Source organism: Ranitomeya variabilis, chromosome 1 (genome assembly GCF_051348905.1).
Source record: "Ranitomeya variabilis isolate aRanVar5 chromosome 1, aRanVar5.hap1, whole genome shotgun sequence".
Classification (NCBI taxonomy): domain Eukaryota; kingdom Metazoa; phylum Chordata; class Amphibia; order Anura; family Dendrobatidae; genus Ranitomeya; species Ranitomeya variabilis.
The window spans coordinates 28159411-28179617 of record NC_135232.1 but is presented as its reverse complement, the minus strand read 5'-3'; the positions used below and the strand labels follow the sequence as shown (position 1 = coordinate 28179617).

The 20207-nt window shown below is 50.4% G+C and overlaps 1 protein-coding gene across 3 annotated transcripts in view; it reads left to right on the top strand.

The window, feature by feature from the left end:
- WDR70 (WD repeat domain 70) overlaps positions 1-20207 on the top strand; it is a 309631-nt gene that overhangs the window by 86162 nt on the left and 203262 nt on the right. For all 3 annotated transcript variants that reach the window (XM_077281558.1, XM_077281566.1, XM_077281572.1), the window contains exons 7-9: positions 6081-6214; positions 10404-10557; positions 16132-16208. In XM_077281558.1, coding sequence (XP_077137673.1) covers positions 6081-6214; positions 10404-10557; positions 16132-16208 — 365 coding nt within the window. The remainder of the gene's footprint in view (positions 1-6080; positions 6215-10403; positions 10558-16131; positions 16209-20207) is intronic.

Genomic DNA, 20207 nt, shown 5'->3' with positions numbered 1-20207 from the left:
ATGGAGCAGTAGTGAGCGTGTGCGACCATCCCTCCTATACACAGGGAATGGAGCGGTAGTGAGCGTGTGCGACTACTTTTATACACGGTGAATGGAGCGTAGTGAGCGTGTGCGACCACCCCTCCTATACACTGTGAATGGAGTGGTAGTGAGCGTGTGCGACCATCCCTCCTATACACTGTGAATGGAGCAGTAGTGAGCGTGTGCGACCACCCCTCCTATACACTGTGAATGGAGCAGTAGTGAGCGTGTGCGACCATCCCTCCTATACACTGTGAATGGAGCAGTAGTGAGCGTGTGCGACCACCCCTCCTATACACGGTGAATGGAGCGTAGTGAGCGTGTGCGACCACCCCTCCTATACACTGTGAATGGAGCAGTAGTGAGCGTGTGCGACCACCCCTCCTATACACTGTGAATGGAGTGATAGTGAGTGTGTGCGACCACCCCTCCTATACACGATGAATGGAGTGGTAGTGAGCGTGTGCGACCACCCCTCCTATACACGGTGAATGGAGCGGTAGTGAGTGTGTGCGACCACCCCTCCTATACACAGGGAATGGAGCAGTAGTGAGCTTGTGTGACTACTCCTCCTATACACGATGAATGGAGCGTAGTGAGCGTGTGCGACCACCCCTCCTATACATTGTGAGTGGAGTGGTAGTGAGCGTGTGCGACCATCCCTCCTATACACTGTGAATGGAGTGGTAGTGAACGTGTGCCACCATCCCTCCTTTAACAACCCTGCCGGCATCACTGCATGGCCTTCCATTCCCCACCTGCCTGTTACATCAACTCACTCACCCAGTGCCATTCTGTGAGATCTGTCTGCTGCCGGTTCCATGCCATGTGCATCATGGTCGCTTGCTCTGTGTACACTTCCTGGCTGTGTGCATAGGTGGGCGGTGCCAGCCACTCCGGATTGTTATTGAGACTGTGTGCACCTCCCTAAGGTGTCCCTGGCCAATGGCCTAGAGGCCTCTGATACTTAAGGCGTCCTCACCCATTGGAGGATGCCTGAGCAAACTATTTCCCTCAGTTAGCACTTGCTACTGAGCTTCCAGGTCGTGTCTGTTTCCTGTCTCAGAGGGCTGCAATTGCAGGCCTTCATCTGTGTTCTGTTTGTGTATCTGTGTCTGTTCCTGTCTGAACTCTGGTCTATGTCCGTTCCTGTTCCTTCTTTGTCATTAGTCATTTCCCACTCTGCTGTGTGTACCTCCGCCTTATCTCTCTGCTCAGTTCGCCACTGTCTGTGGCTCTGCTTCTCTCTGCTCAGTTCTGCCACAACCTGTGGTTCTGTGCCTCTCAGCTTTGTTCGCCACAACCTGTAGCTCTGCACCCTCTGGCTCCTGGCTTTGGCTCCTGCGGCTTTGGCTCTTGGCATTGTCTCCTGCGGTTCGCTCTTGGCTCCGCCTCCAGCGTCTCCGCCTCCAGCGTCTCCGCTCTTGGCTCTGCCCCCAGCAGCTCCGTCCTTGGCCCCGCCTCCAGCGGCTCCGTTCTTGACTCCGCCCCCAGCGGCTCCGTCCTTGGCTCTGCCTCCTTTGCCTTCTCCTTCTCTGCTCTTAGCTTTGCCTTCTCCTTCTCTGCTCTTAGCTCTGCCTTCTCCTCTGCTCTTAGCTCTGTCTTCTCCTTCTCTGCTCCGCCTTCTCCTTTTCTTTTCTTGCTCTACCTCTGTTCAGCAACTTGCCGTACAGGTCTTTACCTGTTTGTTTATATTCTCCAGTCTGAACAGGTTCTTACCTGTTTCCATACACGCGCCTGAATACCAGTTCCTACCAGAGTATCAGCCCTGTCTGCCAGAGTGCCAGCCGTGCCCGTCTGCCTGTCTGTATCTCCGTCAAGCCAGTCTGCCCGTCAGGGCGTCAGCCAGTGTCACAGCCGTGCCTGCCTGCCTGTGTCTTGTCCCCGGTGGGATCAGCATCCACAGTCCGACTCCACCCTGGAGTGGTACCTGGTAGCTTCCTATTGCGCAAGTCTGACCTCACCATCAGAGGCTCCAGCGAACACCTAGGAAGCTACTTAGTTACGCCCCTTCCAGGGAAGTTTGGTCTGTGGTCCATTGGGGCCACACCCCCAGACGCCCACGCCAACCAGTCTCGGCGCGAGCGTTACAGATTGCTCAGGCCATGGTCCCCGCTGAGTCCCATGAGCCGCTGCTCTCAGAGCAAAATGAACTCTCTTCTAGCCAGTATTGGCCCCCGGAAGGTTTTTATACTCAGTTGAAAGATCTGCCTACACCTACTCCAGGTGGTCAATTCATAGTCTCTGATGAGTTGTATAATTACCTTGCCTATAAAAACTCCTTCCGAAGCCTCCGCCAAGATACTATGGGGATCCAGAGGAGTGCATGGAGTTCCTGAAGCGTAGTCTGATGTATATCGAAGCAAATGCGTCCGATTTCACTTCTGATTGGTCCAAGGTAGGATTCATGCTGACCTACCTAGCAGGAGATGCATTGAATTGGATGAACCCTCTCTGGGAAGCAAGGGATCCTATCCTCTCAAACCTTGAGGCCTTCCTGATGGCCTTCCTTAAAGCCTTCAAAGCGCCTAACCTAGTTCCTCCTGCAAAGCCTTCCCTCACCAGATCCCAGAGGCGGTCCAGACGAGCGAATCCCCCAAAGAAACCGCCATGTCTGACCAAGTCCGTCCAAGACTCGCCGGTTCCTCTACCTGTCCCAGCAGCTACCCAAGCGAAACCCCAGAAGGCTGATAAAAGTGGGCTGGCAAAGCAGCAGCCCGAATCCAGCCGCAAGAAGGGAATGCGGTATCGCTGCGGGTGCAAGGAACATCCAGACGGTCTCTGCCCTGTAGATCTAAAACTCCAAAACCCTGGGCCAGCAGGAGAGACTGCCCTAGGTGAGAGTACTTCCTCTCCATCAAAATCAAAGACTGTGTCTCTGTTTTCTGGGAGCTTTGGCGTGGTAAAGTCGCCAATCATTTTGAGTCGGTGTATGGTCTCCGTTCTACAGCTCCAGAACCCGGTGACGGCGTTGTCTGAAGTTGGTCAAGCCCTACTCGAGAGCAGTCTAGTCCTTCAAGGACAACTACAGCTCCAGGTTGGAGTCTTCTACTCGAAGAATTTTGTCTTCCATATGCTGTCTGTTATGCCCATGGGTCATTCTGAGCCTAGGACTCTACCACTCGCTCTGGTCAAGAGTTCCTGCAAAATGCTTCGTTTGAATTTACCCAGTCATGAGAGGTGTCTGGTTCCCATGCGTCAAGGACAGTCAACTGTGTTGTCTTCTTCTTCTGCTGGTCTGCTAGTCTTCGAGTCAAGGTGTGCTGACGTCACCAAAGATGGGGAAGCGGTGACAATCTCTCCTCACAACTCTAATGACTATACCTGTAACCTGTTCATGGAAACATCCCCGCCTTTTGGACGTTTTCTTCTGGATAACGGGCAGAAGATGGTTCCTATGTGGGTACCTTCATCGTCCATATGGCTGGTTGGTGAAGATTCCAAAACAGAAGTTTTCTCCTCTCAGTTTTTTCCTGATCCAGTGGAGTTGTTGTTCTCCACCCTCAGCTCCAGTGATTTTTCCTGTGTTCAGTACTCTAGAACATCTCTGCTACCTGAAAATTTGTCTCTGGATATCGGGCAGAAGATGTATCCTGTGAGTATTCCTTCGGCTTCCATGTGGCCGGCTGGTGAAGATAACAAGTCAGTAGCATCTAAGTCCCTGCTTCTTGTCTACCCAGAGGAAATGGTCCAGTCCATTGAGGAAGCTAACCCCATTGGGTACAAAGAGACTTTGCTAGCTGAGATTTTTGATGAAGCTAACCCTGTTGGGCACAAAGACTTTGTCTTCTGAGATTCCTGGTGACCCGTTTGCCTTATCCTACTTTGAATGTTATGATGACTTGGACTGTGAGTGGTTTCTTTCTTCTTCTACAGATCATTCTGGCGGGTTTGAAGAAGAGGGGGTGTAAAGGAGGTGGTACTGTAACAACCCTGCCGGCATCACTGCATGGCCTTCCATTCCCCACCTGCCTGTTACATCAACTCACTCACCCAGTGCCATGCTGTGAGATCTGTCTGCTGCCGGTTCCATGCCATGTGCTTCATGGCCACTTGCTCTGTGTACACTTCCTGGCTGTGTGCATAGGGGGGTGGTGCCAGCCACTCCGGATTCTTATTGAGACTGTGTGCACCTCCCTAAGGTGTCCCTGGCCAATGGCCTAGAAGCCTCTGATACTTAAGGCGTCCTCACCCATTGGAGGATGCCTGAGCAAACTATTTCCCTCAGTTAGCACTTGCTACTGAGCTGCCAGGTCGTGTCTGTTTCCTGTCTCAGGGGGCTGCAATTGCAGGCCTTCATCTGTGTTCTGTTTGTGTATCATCTGTGTTCTGTTTGTGTATCTGTGTCTGTTCCTGTCTGAACTCTGGTCTATGTCCGTTCCTGTTCCTTCTTTGTCATTAGTCATTTCCCACTCTGCTGTGTGTACCTCCGCCTTATCTCTCTGCTCAGTTCGCCACTGTCTGTGGCTCTGCTTCTCTCTGCTCAGTTCTGCCACAACCTGTGGTTCTGTGCCTCTCAGGTTTGTTCGCCACAACCTGTAGCTCTGCACCCTCTGGCTCCTGGCTTTGGCTCCTGCGGCTTTGGCTCTTGGCATTGTCTCCTGCGGTTCGCTCTTGGCTCCGCCTCCAGCGTCTCCGCCTCCAGCGTCTCCGCTCTTGGCTCTGCCCCCAGCGGCTCCGTCCTTGGCCCCGCCTCCAGCGGCTCCGTTCTTGACTCCGCCCCCAGCGGCTCCGTCCTTGGCTCTGCCTCCTTTGCCTTCTCCTTCTCTGCTCTTAGCTTTGCCTTCTCCTTCTCTGCTCTTAGCTCTGCCTTCTTCTCTGCTCTTAGCTCTGTCTTCTCCTTCTCTGCTCCGCCTTCTCCTTTTCTTTTCTTGCTCTACCTCTGTTCAGCAACTTGCCGTACAGGTCTTTACCTGTTTGTTTATATTCTCCAGTCTGAACAGGTTCTTACCTGTTTCCATACACGCGCCTGAATACCAGTTCCTACCAGAGTATCAGCCCTGTCTGCCAGAGTGCCAGCCGTGCCCGTCTGCCTGTCTGTATCTCCGTCAAGCCAGTCTGCCGTCAGGGCGTCAGCCAGTGTCACAGCCGTGCCTGCCTGCCTGTGTCTTGTCCCCGGTGGGATCAGCATCCACAGTCCGACTCCACCCTGGAGTGGTACCTGTTAGCTTCCTATTGCACAAGTCTGACCTCACCATCAGAGGCTCCAGCGAACACCTAGGAAGCTACTTAGTTACGCCCCTTCCAGGGAAGTTTGGTCTGTGGTCCAGTGGGGCCACACCCCCAGACTCCCGCGCCAACCAGTCTCGGCGCGAGCGTTACACCTCCTATACACTATGAATGGAGCGATATTGAGCGTGTGCGACCATCCCTCCTATACACAGTGAATGGAGCGGTATTGAGCGTGTGCGACCACCCCTCCTATACACGGTGAATGGAGCGGTATTGAGCGTGTGCGACCACCCCTCCTATGCACGGTGAATGGAGCTGTAGTGAGCGTGTGCGACCACCCCTCCTATACACGGTGAATGGAGCGGTATTGAGCATGTGCGACCACCCCTCCTATACACGGTGAATGGAGCGTAGTGAGCGTGTGCGACCACCCCTCCTATACACTGAATGGAGCGTAGTGAGCATGTGCTGTGAGAGATTTTTGAAGCTCATCCGATATTAAAGGCTGGAATCTGTGTGTCGAGTGCCTGTCCTGCTGGTGAAGTTAAGCCATAGATTCAAGGAAAGGAAAAGGAGCGGCCCATCCATCCACAATATGTAAAAATGTAGTTCATGTTTAATTAAAACATGGAAGACAAAAATATGTATAAAAATCCTGACGCGTTTCTTAGTCCTAGGTCATATTGTGGACGGATGTGCCTCTCATGTCCCTTCTCCTGAAACCTCCGTCGTACTTGCAGGGCCTCACTGTCACCTCTATCCCACCCCCTGCCGTACTATGGTGGTGCTTATGTCTGGGGTCCGGCAGGTGGACCTTGTCACGTACTGGTGATATTTATTATGTGACGATGGGTTGTTTACACCGTTGTGATATTTGTCTCTTCTAGGTGTCCGCTCTGGGCTTGGACCCTTCAGGCGCTCGTCTGGTCACCGGCGGTTATGATTTTGACGTTCGGTTCTGGGATTTTGCAGGGATGGACGCTTCCCTCCAGGCATTTCGATCTCATCAACCTTGTGAATGGTAAGTAGAGTAACGCTACGCTGTGGTCCGCCATCTGAGTCGTGTCAAAGGGCTTTTGACTCTTCTGACTATTTTGAGACCTGACTTCAAGGAGTTAGTCTCATGATAGGGATCATACTTGATCAGTTGACATAATAGTGAAGGCATCATGGCTGTGCTGGTATAGCCAGTGGCTCATGGTGGATGGACAGAAGCCCTCATTGGGTCACCAACACCTGAATCTATGATGGTTGAGGATCAGGCCATACCCACAAGGTGGAGTCAGCGGCAGCATTCGGCTCAATGTGACCTGTCGAGCAGTCAGATCAGGAAGAAATAGTCAACGCATCTGCTCTTCTGCGGCTTCAGTTTCTTCTAGTTGAGATCAATGCAAGAAGTTACATTCTCCTCCTTGAATGGACTCCTTACTACCAAAGTGCGAGTACATGTGCTGGAGGAGTTGGGGTGGCTTTTCTGAAACTACTTTTTAAAAGTAAGGGAGTTGGGAGGATAAAAGGGAGATTATACTGGGGACGGATTAGACAGTGAGGGTTCTGTAAGAGGAGGGAGGACCAGCTGTGACTATTGGGGTAGGAGAGGAGGGAGGACCAGCTGTGACTATTGGGGTAGGAGAGTAGGGAGGACCAGCTGTGACTAATGGAGGAGGAGAGGAGGGAGGACCAGCTGTGACTATTGGGGGAGGAGAGGAGGGAGGACCAGCTGTGACTATTGGGGGAGGAGAGGAGGGAGGACCAGCTGTGACTATTGGGGGAGGAGAGGAGGGAGGACCAGCTGTGACTATTGGGGGAGGAGAGGAGGGAGGACCAGCTGTGACTATTGGGGGAGGAGAGGAGGGAGGACCAGCTGTGACTATTGGGGGAGGAGAGGAGGGAGGACCAGCTGTGACTATTGGGGGAGGAGAGGAGGGAGGACCAGCTGTGACTATTGGGGGAGGAGAGGAGGGAGGACCAGCTGTGACTATTGGGGGAGGAGAGGAGGGAGGACCAGCTGTGACTATTGGGGGAGGAGAGGAGGGAAGATCCGCTGTGACTATTGGGGGAGGAGAGGAGGGAGGTCCAGCTGTGACTATTGGGGGAGGAGAGGAGGGAGGACCAGCTGTGACTATTGGGGGAGGAGAGGAGGGAGGACCAGCTGTGGCTATTGGGGGAGGAGAGGAGGAAGGACCAGCTGTGACTATTGGGGGAGGAGAGGAGGGAGGACCAGCTGTGACTATTGGGGGAGGAGAGGAGGGAGGACCAGCTGTGACTATTGGGGGAGGAGAGGAGGGAGGACCAGCTGTGACTATTGGGGGAGAAGAGGAGGGAGGACCAGCTGTGACTATTGGGGGAGGAGAGGAGGGAGGACCAGCTGTGACTATTGGGGGAGGAGAGGAGGGAGGACCAGCTGTGACTATTGGGGGGGATGGGAGGGAGGACCAGCTGTGACTATTGGGGGAGGAGAGGAGGGAGGACCAGCTGTGACTATTGGGGTTGGAGAGGAGGGAGGACCAGCTGTGACTATTGGGGTTGAAGAGGAGGGAGGACCAGCTGTGACTATTGGGGTTGAAGAGGAGGGAGGACCAGCTGTGACTATTGGGGGAGGAGAGGAGGGAGGACCAGCCGTGACTACCATGGATGGAGAAAAGGGAGGACCAGCTGTAACTACACTGAAAGGAAAGGAGGACGAGTTGTGACTATGGTGGGAGGAAAGGAGGGAGGACCAGCTGTAACTGTAACTACCATGGGAGGAGAGGAGGTAGGGCTGTAACTACCCTGGAAGTAGAGGATGGCCAGTTGTGACTACTGGGGGAGAAGAGGAGGTAGGGCCTCCTGTAACTGCCCTGGAAGGAGAGGCGGACCAGCTGTGGGAGGAGAGGAGGGAGGTCCAGCTGTGACTACCCTGGAATGAGAGGATGGCCAGCTGTAACTGTCCCGGAAGCAGGGGAGCCAGTTGTGACTACTGGGGGAGGAGAGGTGGGAGGTCCAGCTGTGACTGCCGTGGGAGGACAGTAGGGAGGGTTGGCTGGAATGAGAGGATGGCCAGCTGTAGCTACCCTGGAATGAGAGGATGGCCAGCTGTGACTACCCTGGAATGAGAGGATGGCCAGCTGTAGCTACCCTGGAATGAGAGGATGGCCAGCTGTGACTACCCTGGAATGAGAGGATGGCCAGCTGTAGCTACCCTGGAATGAGAGGATGACCAGCTGTGACTACCCTGGAATGAGAGGATGGCCAGCTGTAGCTACCCTGGAATGAGAGGAGGGCGAGCTGTGACTACTGTGAGAGAAATAGCCATGTTTTTTCCAATCCTGAACAACCCCTTTAAGGGAAGCACTATTCTGCTTACATTAAGGGGGAGAGGGTCTTCAAGTGAGTTCTAAGCCCATTAGGTGGTTGCAGTGTTTGCTGTGTTTTCTTCTCCTGACCCCATCGCTTTCTGCTGGCTAGCCCAAGATCAGATTAATTCTTATCCGTATTAGTAATAAAGATGAATATTGGCGTAGATGAGATCCCCGCGCAGTGACCCTCACTCCTGAGGACCCTATAAGCAGCTGTATGACCTGAATGTCCTGTTCTCAATGAAAGCAAATGCAATAATAAGTCCTACAAAAGACCCCCCCATTACTACCATGTCCTCCATGTGCTTGTGATTCCAGGCAAGAGGATGATTTATTGAGAAAATTGGAATTTTGTGGGTGACCACCCATGAGGAGCAGACCACTGTATAGAGTTTAGTAGTCATGAACCGCTATTAATCAAGGACCTCCCTGCTGGCATTATAAGATTAACGGCTGCTGAAAAACGAATCCCTACCTCGCCAAATATCCATCCTGCAGATTCAGACCGACTGTGCAGGAAAGAAAGGGTTAATGAGGGAACGATGCAGCAAAAAAGAGCTAAGAAAAATCTAAAAATTAAATGTGAGAAATGTCAAAAATTGGCATCAAACCCTTTCCTGTTTTTGTCTCTGCTTGTATGTCTGCAGATGTCAGAACCTGCCTTGTTGAAATGTTGCAGTGAAGCAGAGGTCCTCGTACATTGTTTTTCTCCATGTTTTGCTTTGGGCGGCGCTTAAAGGAGTTGTCCAAGATTAGAAAAACATGACTTCTTCCTTCTGGAAACTGTGCCACAAGTAATTAAAAAGAAATAGAGTAAAAAAAAAAAAAAAAAAAGGTAATAAGGACGTGACAGGTGTCGATTCATGCGTATACGCCACTGATGAGTATACTTGAGTGTATGTGGGGACCCCCACTCTCCACCCGACCGGCAGAGAAGGAGTAGGCACGCCGTAGGATTCACCATTCATGGCAAGCTCTGACTGCAGAATCTGACTACACTGGGCTTGTTTGTAGTCTGTTACCATGGAGACATAGAATTTTATATAGGAGTTGCAGAGAGAAAACAGTAGGAGATTTCGCAAAGTTGTTTCATTTTTCACTAACCATGCTTTGGGGAGTTACACAGTTGGACTTTAGGCCCCATGAAATACATGGCATGTCGGGGCTAAAGTTACAGGGATCGTTGTTCCTCGCCTGCTACATATAAGGCCGGTTACATAGCTGCTTGCAAGCCAAAGCTTTGCCTTCATGGAGGAGTGATTTTTTTTTGGGGGGTGAAGATCTGTATGACCATATTTGTCCCAGAGAGAAAAAAAAAATCATCCCGGCGTGTGATAAGGCAGCATAAAGCAGTTGTATTGCGCTCCCGCCAGCTTACGGGTACATCCGAGCCGGGGACGCTGCCATGCTATTCGGAGAATTCACTTTCAGGAACATTTTGTTTGCTTATGTCCTGTGAGCGTAGCACATACCATCCGCGTCGTCTGCAGCGGCCTGCAAGGCACAGCGCTGGCTCAGTGCTTAACATGCAGCTCTCGCTGGCACCGCTAAGGGGCGAGATCTGCAGTAATAAGGGTAACGGATGGTGTCGTTAGGACTTGGACCCCACCAAGGTTCCTATTTGAAGTTCCCAGCCTCGCGCTTCAGTACCGCTCCAATCACGTGGTTGCTTTTTTATTGTTCGTGCTGTTGTGTTCAACCATTTTTGTTGTTTTTATAGTAATGAATGGGCACGCATCGTCTCACCCGGGAAGACGTGAGCGGCCATCACTTAATGCCTCATTTTTGGTGGCTACGGTCAGGGATAACGTCTGCGCCGAGATGGATATGTTCGTGAAGAAGCTGATATCTGTCTGCTTTATCTTCCCACAGTCATCAGATCAAGTCTCTTCAGTACAGCATCACCGGGGACGTCATCCTCGTCGTAGCCGGGAATTCGCAGGCCAAAGTACTTGACCGGGACGGCTTTCCCGTAATGGAGTGTGTGAAGGGCGACCAGTACATTGTGGATATGGCAAACACCAAGGTACTAGAGGATGACGTCCATCATTATCTGTCCTATGTGGAATAATTAATTGATCTTGTATTGATAGCATCTGAAGCTTTGGTTTTCTGTTACAGAGCTCCATATCCCCTCCCTTAATAGACTTGGATGGAAAAGCTTACATGTTGATTACCTGCTGCCACCACTAGGGGGAGCTCACCGCGTACTGTTTATACATACACTGCTCAAAAAAAAAATAAAGGGAACACTAAAATCCCAAATCCTAGATATCACTGAATGAAATATTCCAGTTGTAAATCTTTATTCATTACATAGGGGAATGTGTTGAGAACAGTAAAACCTAAAAATGATCAATGTAAATCACAACTAATATCCCACGGAGGCCTGGAGTTGGAATAATGCTCAAAATCAAAGTGGAAGATCAAATTGTAGGCTGCTCCAACTTCAGTGGAAATGCCTCAAGACAAGGAACTAAGGGGCAACGTTTCTCCTTATGGAGAATGACATACCAGCTGTGGCTTGTCAAGGTAAGGAGGCTTATTCGCCGTGAAATGCTCCTCTGGGAAACACCGTGTCTGCGAATTGAGATACTGATTTGGCTTTTATCCTAAGTCATATTGCACAACTCGTTAAAGGGTTGATTGTGACTTGTAGGATCGCTACTTCCAACAGGTGGCGCTATAGAGTTTAAGTCCTCTTTTTCTCTGAAGAGGCAATTTGCATATCAAGACAAGGAAATGATGCTCAGTAGTGTGTGTGGCCTCCGCGTGCCAGTATGACCTCCCTACAACATCTAGGCATGTTCCTGATGGGGCAGCGGATGGTCTCCTGAGGGATCTCCTCCCAGACCTGGACTAAAGCATCCGCCAACTCCTGGACAGTCTGTGGTGCAACATGACGTTGGTGGATGGAGCGGGAAATGATGTCCCAGATGTGTTCAATCGGATTCAGGTCTGGTGAACGGGCGGGCCAGTCCATAGCTTCAATGCCTTCATCTTGCAGGAACTGCTGACACACTCCAGCCACATGAGGTCTGGCATTGTCCTGCATTAGGAGGAACCCAGGGCCAACCGCACCAGCATATGGTCTCACAAGGGGTCTGAGGATCTCATCTCGGTACCTATTGGCAGTCGGGCTACCTCTGGCGAGCACATGGAGGGCTGTGCGGCCCTCCAGAGAAATGCCTCCTCACACCATTACTGACCCACTGCCAAACCGGTCATGCTGAAGGATGTTGCAGGCAGCAGATCGCTCTCCACGGCGTCTCCAGACTCTGTCACGTCTGTCTCATGTGCTCAGTTTGAACCTCCTTTCATCTGTGAAGAGCACAGGGCGCCAGTGGCGAATTTGCCATTCCTGGTGTTCTGTAGCAAATGCCAAGCGTCCTGCACGGTGTTGGGCTGTGAGCACAACCCCCATCTGTGGATATCAGGCACTCAGACCATCCTCATGGAGTCGGTTTCTAACCATTTGTGCAGACTCATGCACATCTGTGGCCTGCTGGAGGTCATTTTGCAGGGATCTGGCAGTGCTCCTTCTGTTCCTCCTTGCACAAAGGCTGAGGTAGTGTCCTGCTGCTGGGTTGTTGCCCTCCTACGGCCCCCTCAACATCTCCTGGTGTACTGGCCTGTCTCCTGGTAGCGCCTCCAGCCTCTGGACACTACGCTGACACACAGCAAACCTTCTTGCCACAGCTCGCATTGATGTGCCATCCTAGGTGAGCTGCACTACCTGAGCCACTTGTGTGGGTTGTAGAGTCCGTCTCATGCTACCACGAGTGTGAAAGCACAACCAACATTCAAAAGTGACCAAAACATCAGCCAGAAAGCATTGGTACTGAGATGTGGTCTGTGGTCCCCACCTGCAGAATCACTCCTTTATTGAGGGTGTCTTGATAATTGCCAGTAATGTCCATCTGTTGTCTATTCCATTTGCACAACAGCATGTGAAATTGATTGTCAATCAGTGTTGCTTCCTAAGTGGACAGTTTGATTTCACAGAAGTTTGATTTACTTGTACTTAGATTCTGTTGTTTAAAGGGCACCTGTCACCCCGTTTTTTCCGTATGAGATAAAAATACTGTTAAATAGGGCCTGAGCTGTGCATTGCAATAGTGTATTTTGTGGACCCCGATTCCCCACCTATGCTGCCGAAATACGTTACCAAAGTAGTCGTTTTCGCCTGTCAATCAGGCTGGTCTGGTCAGATGGGCGTGGTGTCTTCCCCCAGATCTTGCTTAGTTTTCCGTTGGTGGCGTAGTGGTGCGAGATGCGAACTCTGCTTCAGGAAAATGGCCGCCGCAATCTCCATCTGCGCACACGCGGCATCCCGCGGCCATTTTCCTGAAGCCGCGGCCAGCAGAGCGCCGCTTCTGCGCACGCGCGGCCAAAGGAAGATGGCCGCCCCCACCGATTACCAATGAAATAGCGCACATCGCGCTCTTTTCACTCCCCTGTGCAGTGGATTCGGGACCTTGGGCATGCGCACACCACTACGCCACCAACGGAAAACTAAGCAAGATCTGGGGGAAGACACCACGCCCATGTGACCAGACCAGCCTGATTGACAGGCGAAAACGACTACTTTGGTAATGTATTTCGGCAGCATAGGTGGGGAATCGGGGTACACAAACTACACTATTGTAGTGCACAGCTCAGGCCCTATTTAACAGTATTTTTATCTCATACGGAAAAAACGGGGTGACAGGTGCCCTTTAAGTGTTCCCTTTATTTTTGTGAGCAGTGTACATTACACTAATGACTCTGTATACAGTCATCTCAAAAGCTCGCTCTAGTGGTGGCTGCAGGTGACGAGCGTAGTGTGTTTTAAAGGGGCATTCCCGTCTACTAAGGTGATGGAAAATGATCAGTATATGCCACAGTGTAATAACCTATGGGGGTGGAAACAAAAGGGTTGCAGCACTAATTTAGCATTGTGTCCCCTCCTCCTTTCCCTGCACAGCAGCATTGAAAAACAGCATTCAAGAGTGAAAAGTGACTTTAAAAGCGTTCTTCATTGCTGTAATCATAAGAACAAGGAACCTCCAAAATCAGTAGCATGCATGCATAACCACCTCTATAGACGTCGCCGATGCCCCACATTCCTGCACCCATTAGTCCCCCTGGAACCTTGTCGTGCCTGTTGGATTGCCATTGCAGACTGCGGCCTACTGGAGAGTTATGGCTCTGGGAAGAAGGCGAGGAGCAACAATTGCCTTCTTCCCAGAAAACTGGCCCGGACTAGAAGGGTTTAATGTATTAAGATGGTCAATTATTCAGTAAGGGATGCTGGGCATTACTCCACCATGCACAGCAGTCGCCCCCCATCCATTGTTACAGCATTACAACCCCCATCATCTCTTGACCATGTAGGTTGGAGACGCTGTCATTCGAGGGGCGATCAGCGGAAGGGACAGGCATAGACACATAACTGATCGCCGTCCTCTCTAATGGACCATGCACCATCGTGATGAGGGTGAGGAGCCTGCAATAAGGGCGCGCCGAGAGCTACCTGTGATCCCAGTCCGAAGGTGAAGACGAGACCCCGTCATGGCCGCGGTCGGTTTAGCGAGAAGATGGAATCTTTGTTAGTGTTACGACAAGTTGAAGGATTTCGAGGCCAGTGGAAAAACATTCAGAAAAAAAAAAATGTTTTGTCTGCCGCAGCCAGAGAGCTTCTATCACCAAATCCTAGTGGGAAAAGGAGTCAGGAATGGAAATAATAAGTAAGGAAAGGGAAGATTGCCAGTGTGCATGCCGATCCGGGGGAGGAATGCGGCCCCTCATCCATGTATGTCGTACACAGCGAGGGCATCTGTACGACCCTCCGTCCCATGGTCAGATTCCCTTTCTATAAGGAGACGATTGGAAAGCTGTAGATATAAAAATCGCACCTTCTGTGAGCTATCCGCTGCTTATGTTTTGCAGGAAGTGAAGTTTTATCAAGTATACTAATTAGGTGGTCGGTGCACCTGGGGTGTGTGGCCAACAGGCTCAGTGTGCTGTTTTGCATGCCTCACCTCCCTCACTGCTGATTGACGGCACAGGCAGACAGTTCTCTTTGCAGGCAAGGCAATGCCTGGTGTCAATCATCAAAGGTGCCCTTCCTAGCCACACCCAGGTTGCACCATGCTCCCTTATTGGATTTTTAAAAAATTAACCTTAAGCTTCTGCAGAGCAGAGGCAACGATGAGATCACTGAAGATGGAGCTAGACCTGGCCCACAGGTCAGTGTTACTATAAGGGAGTCCTGAGATCACATTAGGGGGTAAGTACTGAGGACAGGTGCCCCTTTCTATAGAGATGAGATATAGAAAGATATGGCATGTATAGCATCATCTATTGGACCGATATTAAGTTAGAGGGGTTAGTATGTCCCTACGGTGATGTAAGTGAATCTGTTATGTTCGTCCCATCGCTACGATTCCAAAAATATATCTCGCATACAGTACAGACCAAAAGTTTGGACACACCTTCTCATTTAAAGATTTTTCTGTATTTTCATGACAATGCCAAGAGTGTGCAAAGCAGTCATCAAAGCAAAAGGTGGCTACTTTGAAGAACCTAGAATATAAGACATAATTTCTGTTGTTTCACACTTTTTTGTTAAGTATATAATTCCACATGTGTTAATTCATAGTTTTGATGCCTTCAGTGTGAATGTACAATTTTCATAGTCATGAAAATACAGAAAAATCTTTAAATGAGAAGGTGTGTCCAAACTTTTGGTCTGTACTGTATATATCGGATTCATGCAAACCCCAATATCCGTATCTGGACAACGGAAACAGAGTGTCTAACTGCAATTGTCTCAGTTTTCTTTGACAAGAACAAGAGTTACCTCTGAAGGTGTTAGATTTTTCACTTCTCTGCCTCTTGAATATATGGATGATAGTCTGGGTGTCTTCTTCCCTGCAAATCTCCCTGTTGTAATCACCTGGTCACTGTAGAAGGCCCCTACTTCAAAGGGGATGGTAGTGTCATCCCTTTCTCTTAATTTAATTAGTTTCCCTGTTCCCCAGCTATAATTAATCTCATATGTTCAATGAGAGTTGAAGGGTCAGATCTTCTCCTTTCTCTGCGTTTTAATTTTTGTCTGACACTTCTGCTATGTGCCGCTCCTCTGTTATTCCTCCTGGACATTGATGAATGATTTTCTCACTGCAGTGTGTAGTTAACTGCTATCATAAAATTCTCTTCATCTCCAGCCACCACTAGGGGGAGCTCCGGGGCGTGCTGTATACTGTGTTATCATTGAGCTCTATGTATTATCAGTATGCAGTGACGAATGTTGTCATTTCTTATCTACGCAGGGATTTAGGCGCTTTGTATCAGAAATGTGGGGTTAATGATTTATTGTGAAATCAAGCATATTTCAGAGGTGGAAATTCGTTCTGAGCACATGAGGTTTTCTCCCCGTACATAAGCTTTGGCTCATATGGAACTTTAACATTTGTAGGATTTTCCAGGCAGTTTTCATTGAACTGATAGCAGAAAATGGCTAGAAACACAGATGTCTAAGAAAAATAATTATTTTTTTGTAGGAAATATATTCAGATTTGTTATTATTTATATATTTTTTATTTTTGCCTTTCAGGGCCATACGGCTATGCTGAACGGGGGATGCTGGCACCCAAAGATTAAGGATGAGTTTCTGACGTGCTCCAATGATGGGTAGGTGGACGAGTGTTCTCTCTGCCTGATATCTCGTGGTCGCTCGGTGAGAGTAACATGGACTCCGGGCTCCAGTGCTGCGCTGCTCTGCAGAGCCTCAGGCTCTGTCACATAGGCTCTACGCATGGCAATATGTGTTCTGTGCAGTGCGATATGAGCCCCGCACTCTACAGTATGAGTGAAGTGTATGTCCATGCTGCTTTGCCCAGTGTATTGTGAGCTTCATGCAGTGACTGTGTGCAGTGCATTATAAGCTGTGTGTGCTGCCTACAGGCTCCGCGCAGTGCAATGTGAACTCCGTGCACTACAACATGAGCTCCTCGCACTGTCATTTAGATTCCACACACTGCAATATGAGCTTGGCGCACTGCATTATGAGCTCCGTGCATTGCCACTCAGGCTCCCCGCTCTGCAGTACGATCTCCATGTACTGCCATACGGGCCCTGCACACTGCAATATCAGCTATGTGCGTCGCTACATGGGCTCCTCACAGTGCTGTATGAGCTTCACGCACTGCAACATGACCTTTGTGTGCTGCCATATGGCACAGTGCAGTATGAGCTCCGTGCACTGCCAACCAGGATCCGTGCACTTCAATGTGAGAGCTGTGTTTTGCAATATGAAAGTGTAATGCAATATGAGCTCTGTGCACTGTCATACAGGTTCGCATGATGCAATATGAGATCCTTTCGCTGCCACTGAGAATCCGTGCGCTGCAATATGAGAGCGTACTGCAATATGAGCTTTGTGCACTGCCTCTCAGGCTCCGCACACTGCAATATGAGCTCCGTGCACTGCCTCTCAGGCTTTGCGCACTGCAGTATGAGTTCTGTGCACTGTTATTCAGGCTCTGCGCACCGCTGTACGTGCACTGTTATTCAGGCTCTGCGCACCGCTGTACGTGCACTGTTATTCAGGCTCTGCGCACCGCTGTACGTGCACTGTTATTCATGCTCTCCGCACCGCTGTACGTGCACTGTTATTCAGGCTCTCCGCACCGCTGTACGTGCACTGTTATTCAGGCTCTCCGCACCGCTGTACGTGCACTGTTATTCAGGCTCTGCGCACCACTGTACGTGCACTGTTATTCAGGCTCTCCGCACCGCTGTATGTGCACTGTTATTCAGACTCTGCGCACTGCTGTACGTGCACTGTTATTCAGGCTCTCCGCACCGCTGTATGTGCACTGTTATTCAGGCTCTGCACACCGCTGTACGTGCACTGTTATTCAGGCTCTCTGCACCGCTGTATGTGCACTGTTATTCAGGCTCTGCGCACCGCTGTACGTGCACTGTTATTCAGGCTCTCCGCACCGCTGTAAGTGCACTATTATTCAGGCTCTGCGCACCGCTGTAAGTGCACTGTCATTCAGGCTCTGCGCACCGCTGTACGTGCACTGTTATTCAGGCTCTCCGCACCGCTGTATGTGCAGTGTTATTCAGGCTCTGCGCACCGCTGTACGTGCACTGTTATTCAGGCTCTCCTCACCGCTGTACGTGCACTGTTATTCAGGCTCTGCACACCGCGGTACGTGCAATGTTATTCAGGCTCTGCGCACCGCTGTACGTGCACTGTTATTCAGGCTCTCCGCACCGATGTACGTGCACTGTTATCCAGGCTCTGCGCACCGCTGTACGTACACTGTTATTCAGGCTCTCCGCACCGCTGTATGTGCACTGTTATTCAGGCTCTGCGCACTGCTGTACGTGCAATGTTATTCAGGCTCTCCGCACCGCTGTATGTGCACTGTTATTCAGGCTCTGCGCACCGCTGTACGTGCACTGTTATTCAGGCTCTCCGCACCGCTGTATGTGCACTGTTATTCAGGCTCTGCGCACTGCTGTACGTGCACTGTTATTCAGGCTCTCCGCACCGCTGTACGTGCACTGTTATTCAGGCTCTCCTCACCGCTGTACGTGCACTGTTATTCAGACTCTGCACACCGCGGTACGTGCACTGTTATTCAGGCTCTCCGCACCGCTGTAAGTGCACTGTTATTCAGGCTCTGCGCACCGCTGTAAGTGCACTGTTATTCAGGCTCTCCGCACCGCTGTATGTGCACTGTTATTCAGGCTCTGCGCACCGCTGTATGTGCACTGTTATTCAGGCTCTCCTCACCGTTGTACGTGCACTGTTATTCAGGCTCTCCGCACCGCTGTACGTGCACTGTTATTCAGGCTCTGCGCACTGCTGTACGTGCACTGTTATTCAGGCTCTGCACACCGCGGTACGTGCACTGTTATTCAGGCTCTGCGCACCGCTGTACGTGCACTGTTATTCAGGCTCTCCGCACCGCTGTAAGTGCACTGTTATTCAGGCTCTGCGCACCGCTGTAAGTGCACTGTTATTCAGGCTCTCCGCACCGCTGTATGTGCACTGTTATTCAGGCTCTGCGCACCGCTGTATGTGCACTGTTATTCAGGCTCTCCTCACCGCTGTACGTGCACTGTTATTCAGGCTCTGCACACCGCGGTACGTGCAATGTTATTCAGGCTCTGCGCACCGCTGTACGTGCACTGTTATTCAGGCTCTGCGCACCGCTGTAAGTGCACTGTTATTCAGGCTCTGCGCACCGCTGTACGTGCACTGTTATTCAGGCTCTGCGCACCGCTGTAAGTGCACTGTTATTCAGGCTCTGCGCACCGCTGTACATGCACTGTTATTCAGGCTCTGCGCACCGCTGTAAGTGCACTGTTATTCAGGCTCTGCGCACCGCTGCAAGTGCACTGTTATTCAGGCTCTGCGCACCGCTGTACATGCACTGTTATTCAGGCTCTGCGCACCGCTGTACGTGCACTGTTATTCAGGCTCTGAACACCGCTGTACAGCTGCGGTGCCACAATCCTTTAACTAGAATCTGATTGGTTACTGAGAACAACTACTCCAATTTTCCATTGTCTAGTGTGATGATCGCCGCCCTTATTGGTACCTGTAAGGTCATTTATTTGTCTTTCATACCTTATTATTGTTCTTTCTTGGTGTTTTCTGCCTCCCTTTTATCTATGTTTTCCCCATCTCCGTATACTACTCTCGTCCTCCCCAATCCTCCATATCGGGACCCTCGGAGCGGCTCCTTCATCACCACTTTATTGACCTCCTTACAAGTTCCCCTCTTCGGTCTAATTCTTTCCTAAATGGCTTTCATGCTGGTAATCATCGGGTCATTACCGGGGAGATGCAGCAGGTTTTTACACCCTGACTGACTGGTCTGTGTAGGGTTCAGGAATCCTCAGAAGTGTCCTACATGGGGTCATGACACCGGCTCACTCAAGTCCCGTCTCAAGTCATTTAGCCCTTTCATTAAGGTCGCTAACCTGCCCGCCTGCCATAACTCCTGGCTTTTCCTCTTCTCCGCTCACTTGTCAGGAGATTTCTGCTTTCAAAGGGTCTGTAATTGTTTTCCCTTTATAGGATGTCGGCCCCATTGCTGGGATTTAATTGTTTTCTTATAAGACTTCACTGACAGGTTCCAGCATGTTCATCCATCCATGTACAAAGATAGAGGAATCTAAGTGAATAGGATTTGTGTAATACAACAGTATCTGTCCACCTTCATCATAAAATACAACGCTGTTTATCCTTTTAGGCCATTCTAATACTTAAAGGGGTTCTCCATTTTGGATAGTCCCAAATAATGTGTCTTGCACACTTGCCTAGCTCGAGTTTCGCCTGTTCGGCTTCATCTGTGCGGACTGTGTGTATCGCTTCATTTTGTGGTGGAGCTCTTAGGACTTATCATCCCAATGATTACAAATGATCGCTCCTGGTCCCAACATCTGGACACCTTCGGATCAGCTGAGATAGAATTTATCAAATCACCAATCATTTTTGGATTAAGAGCCCCTGAAGAAACCTCCTATGCATAGTTATTCCAATAATTGATTTAGATATTTTTCTAAAGACTGTGATCTGTCTCTTTGAGTGGTTCCTGGACTGTCTGACAACTTGATTTCGTTCGATAGAAAGTGTGAAAATTAGATTAATTTATTAATTAATGT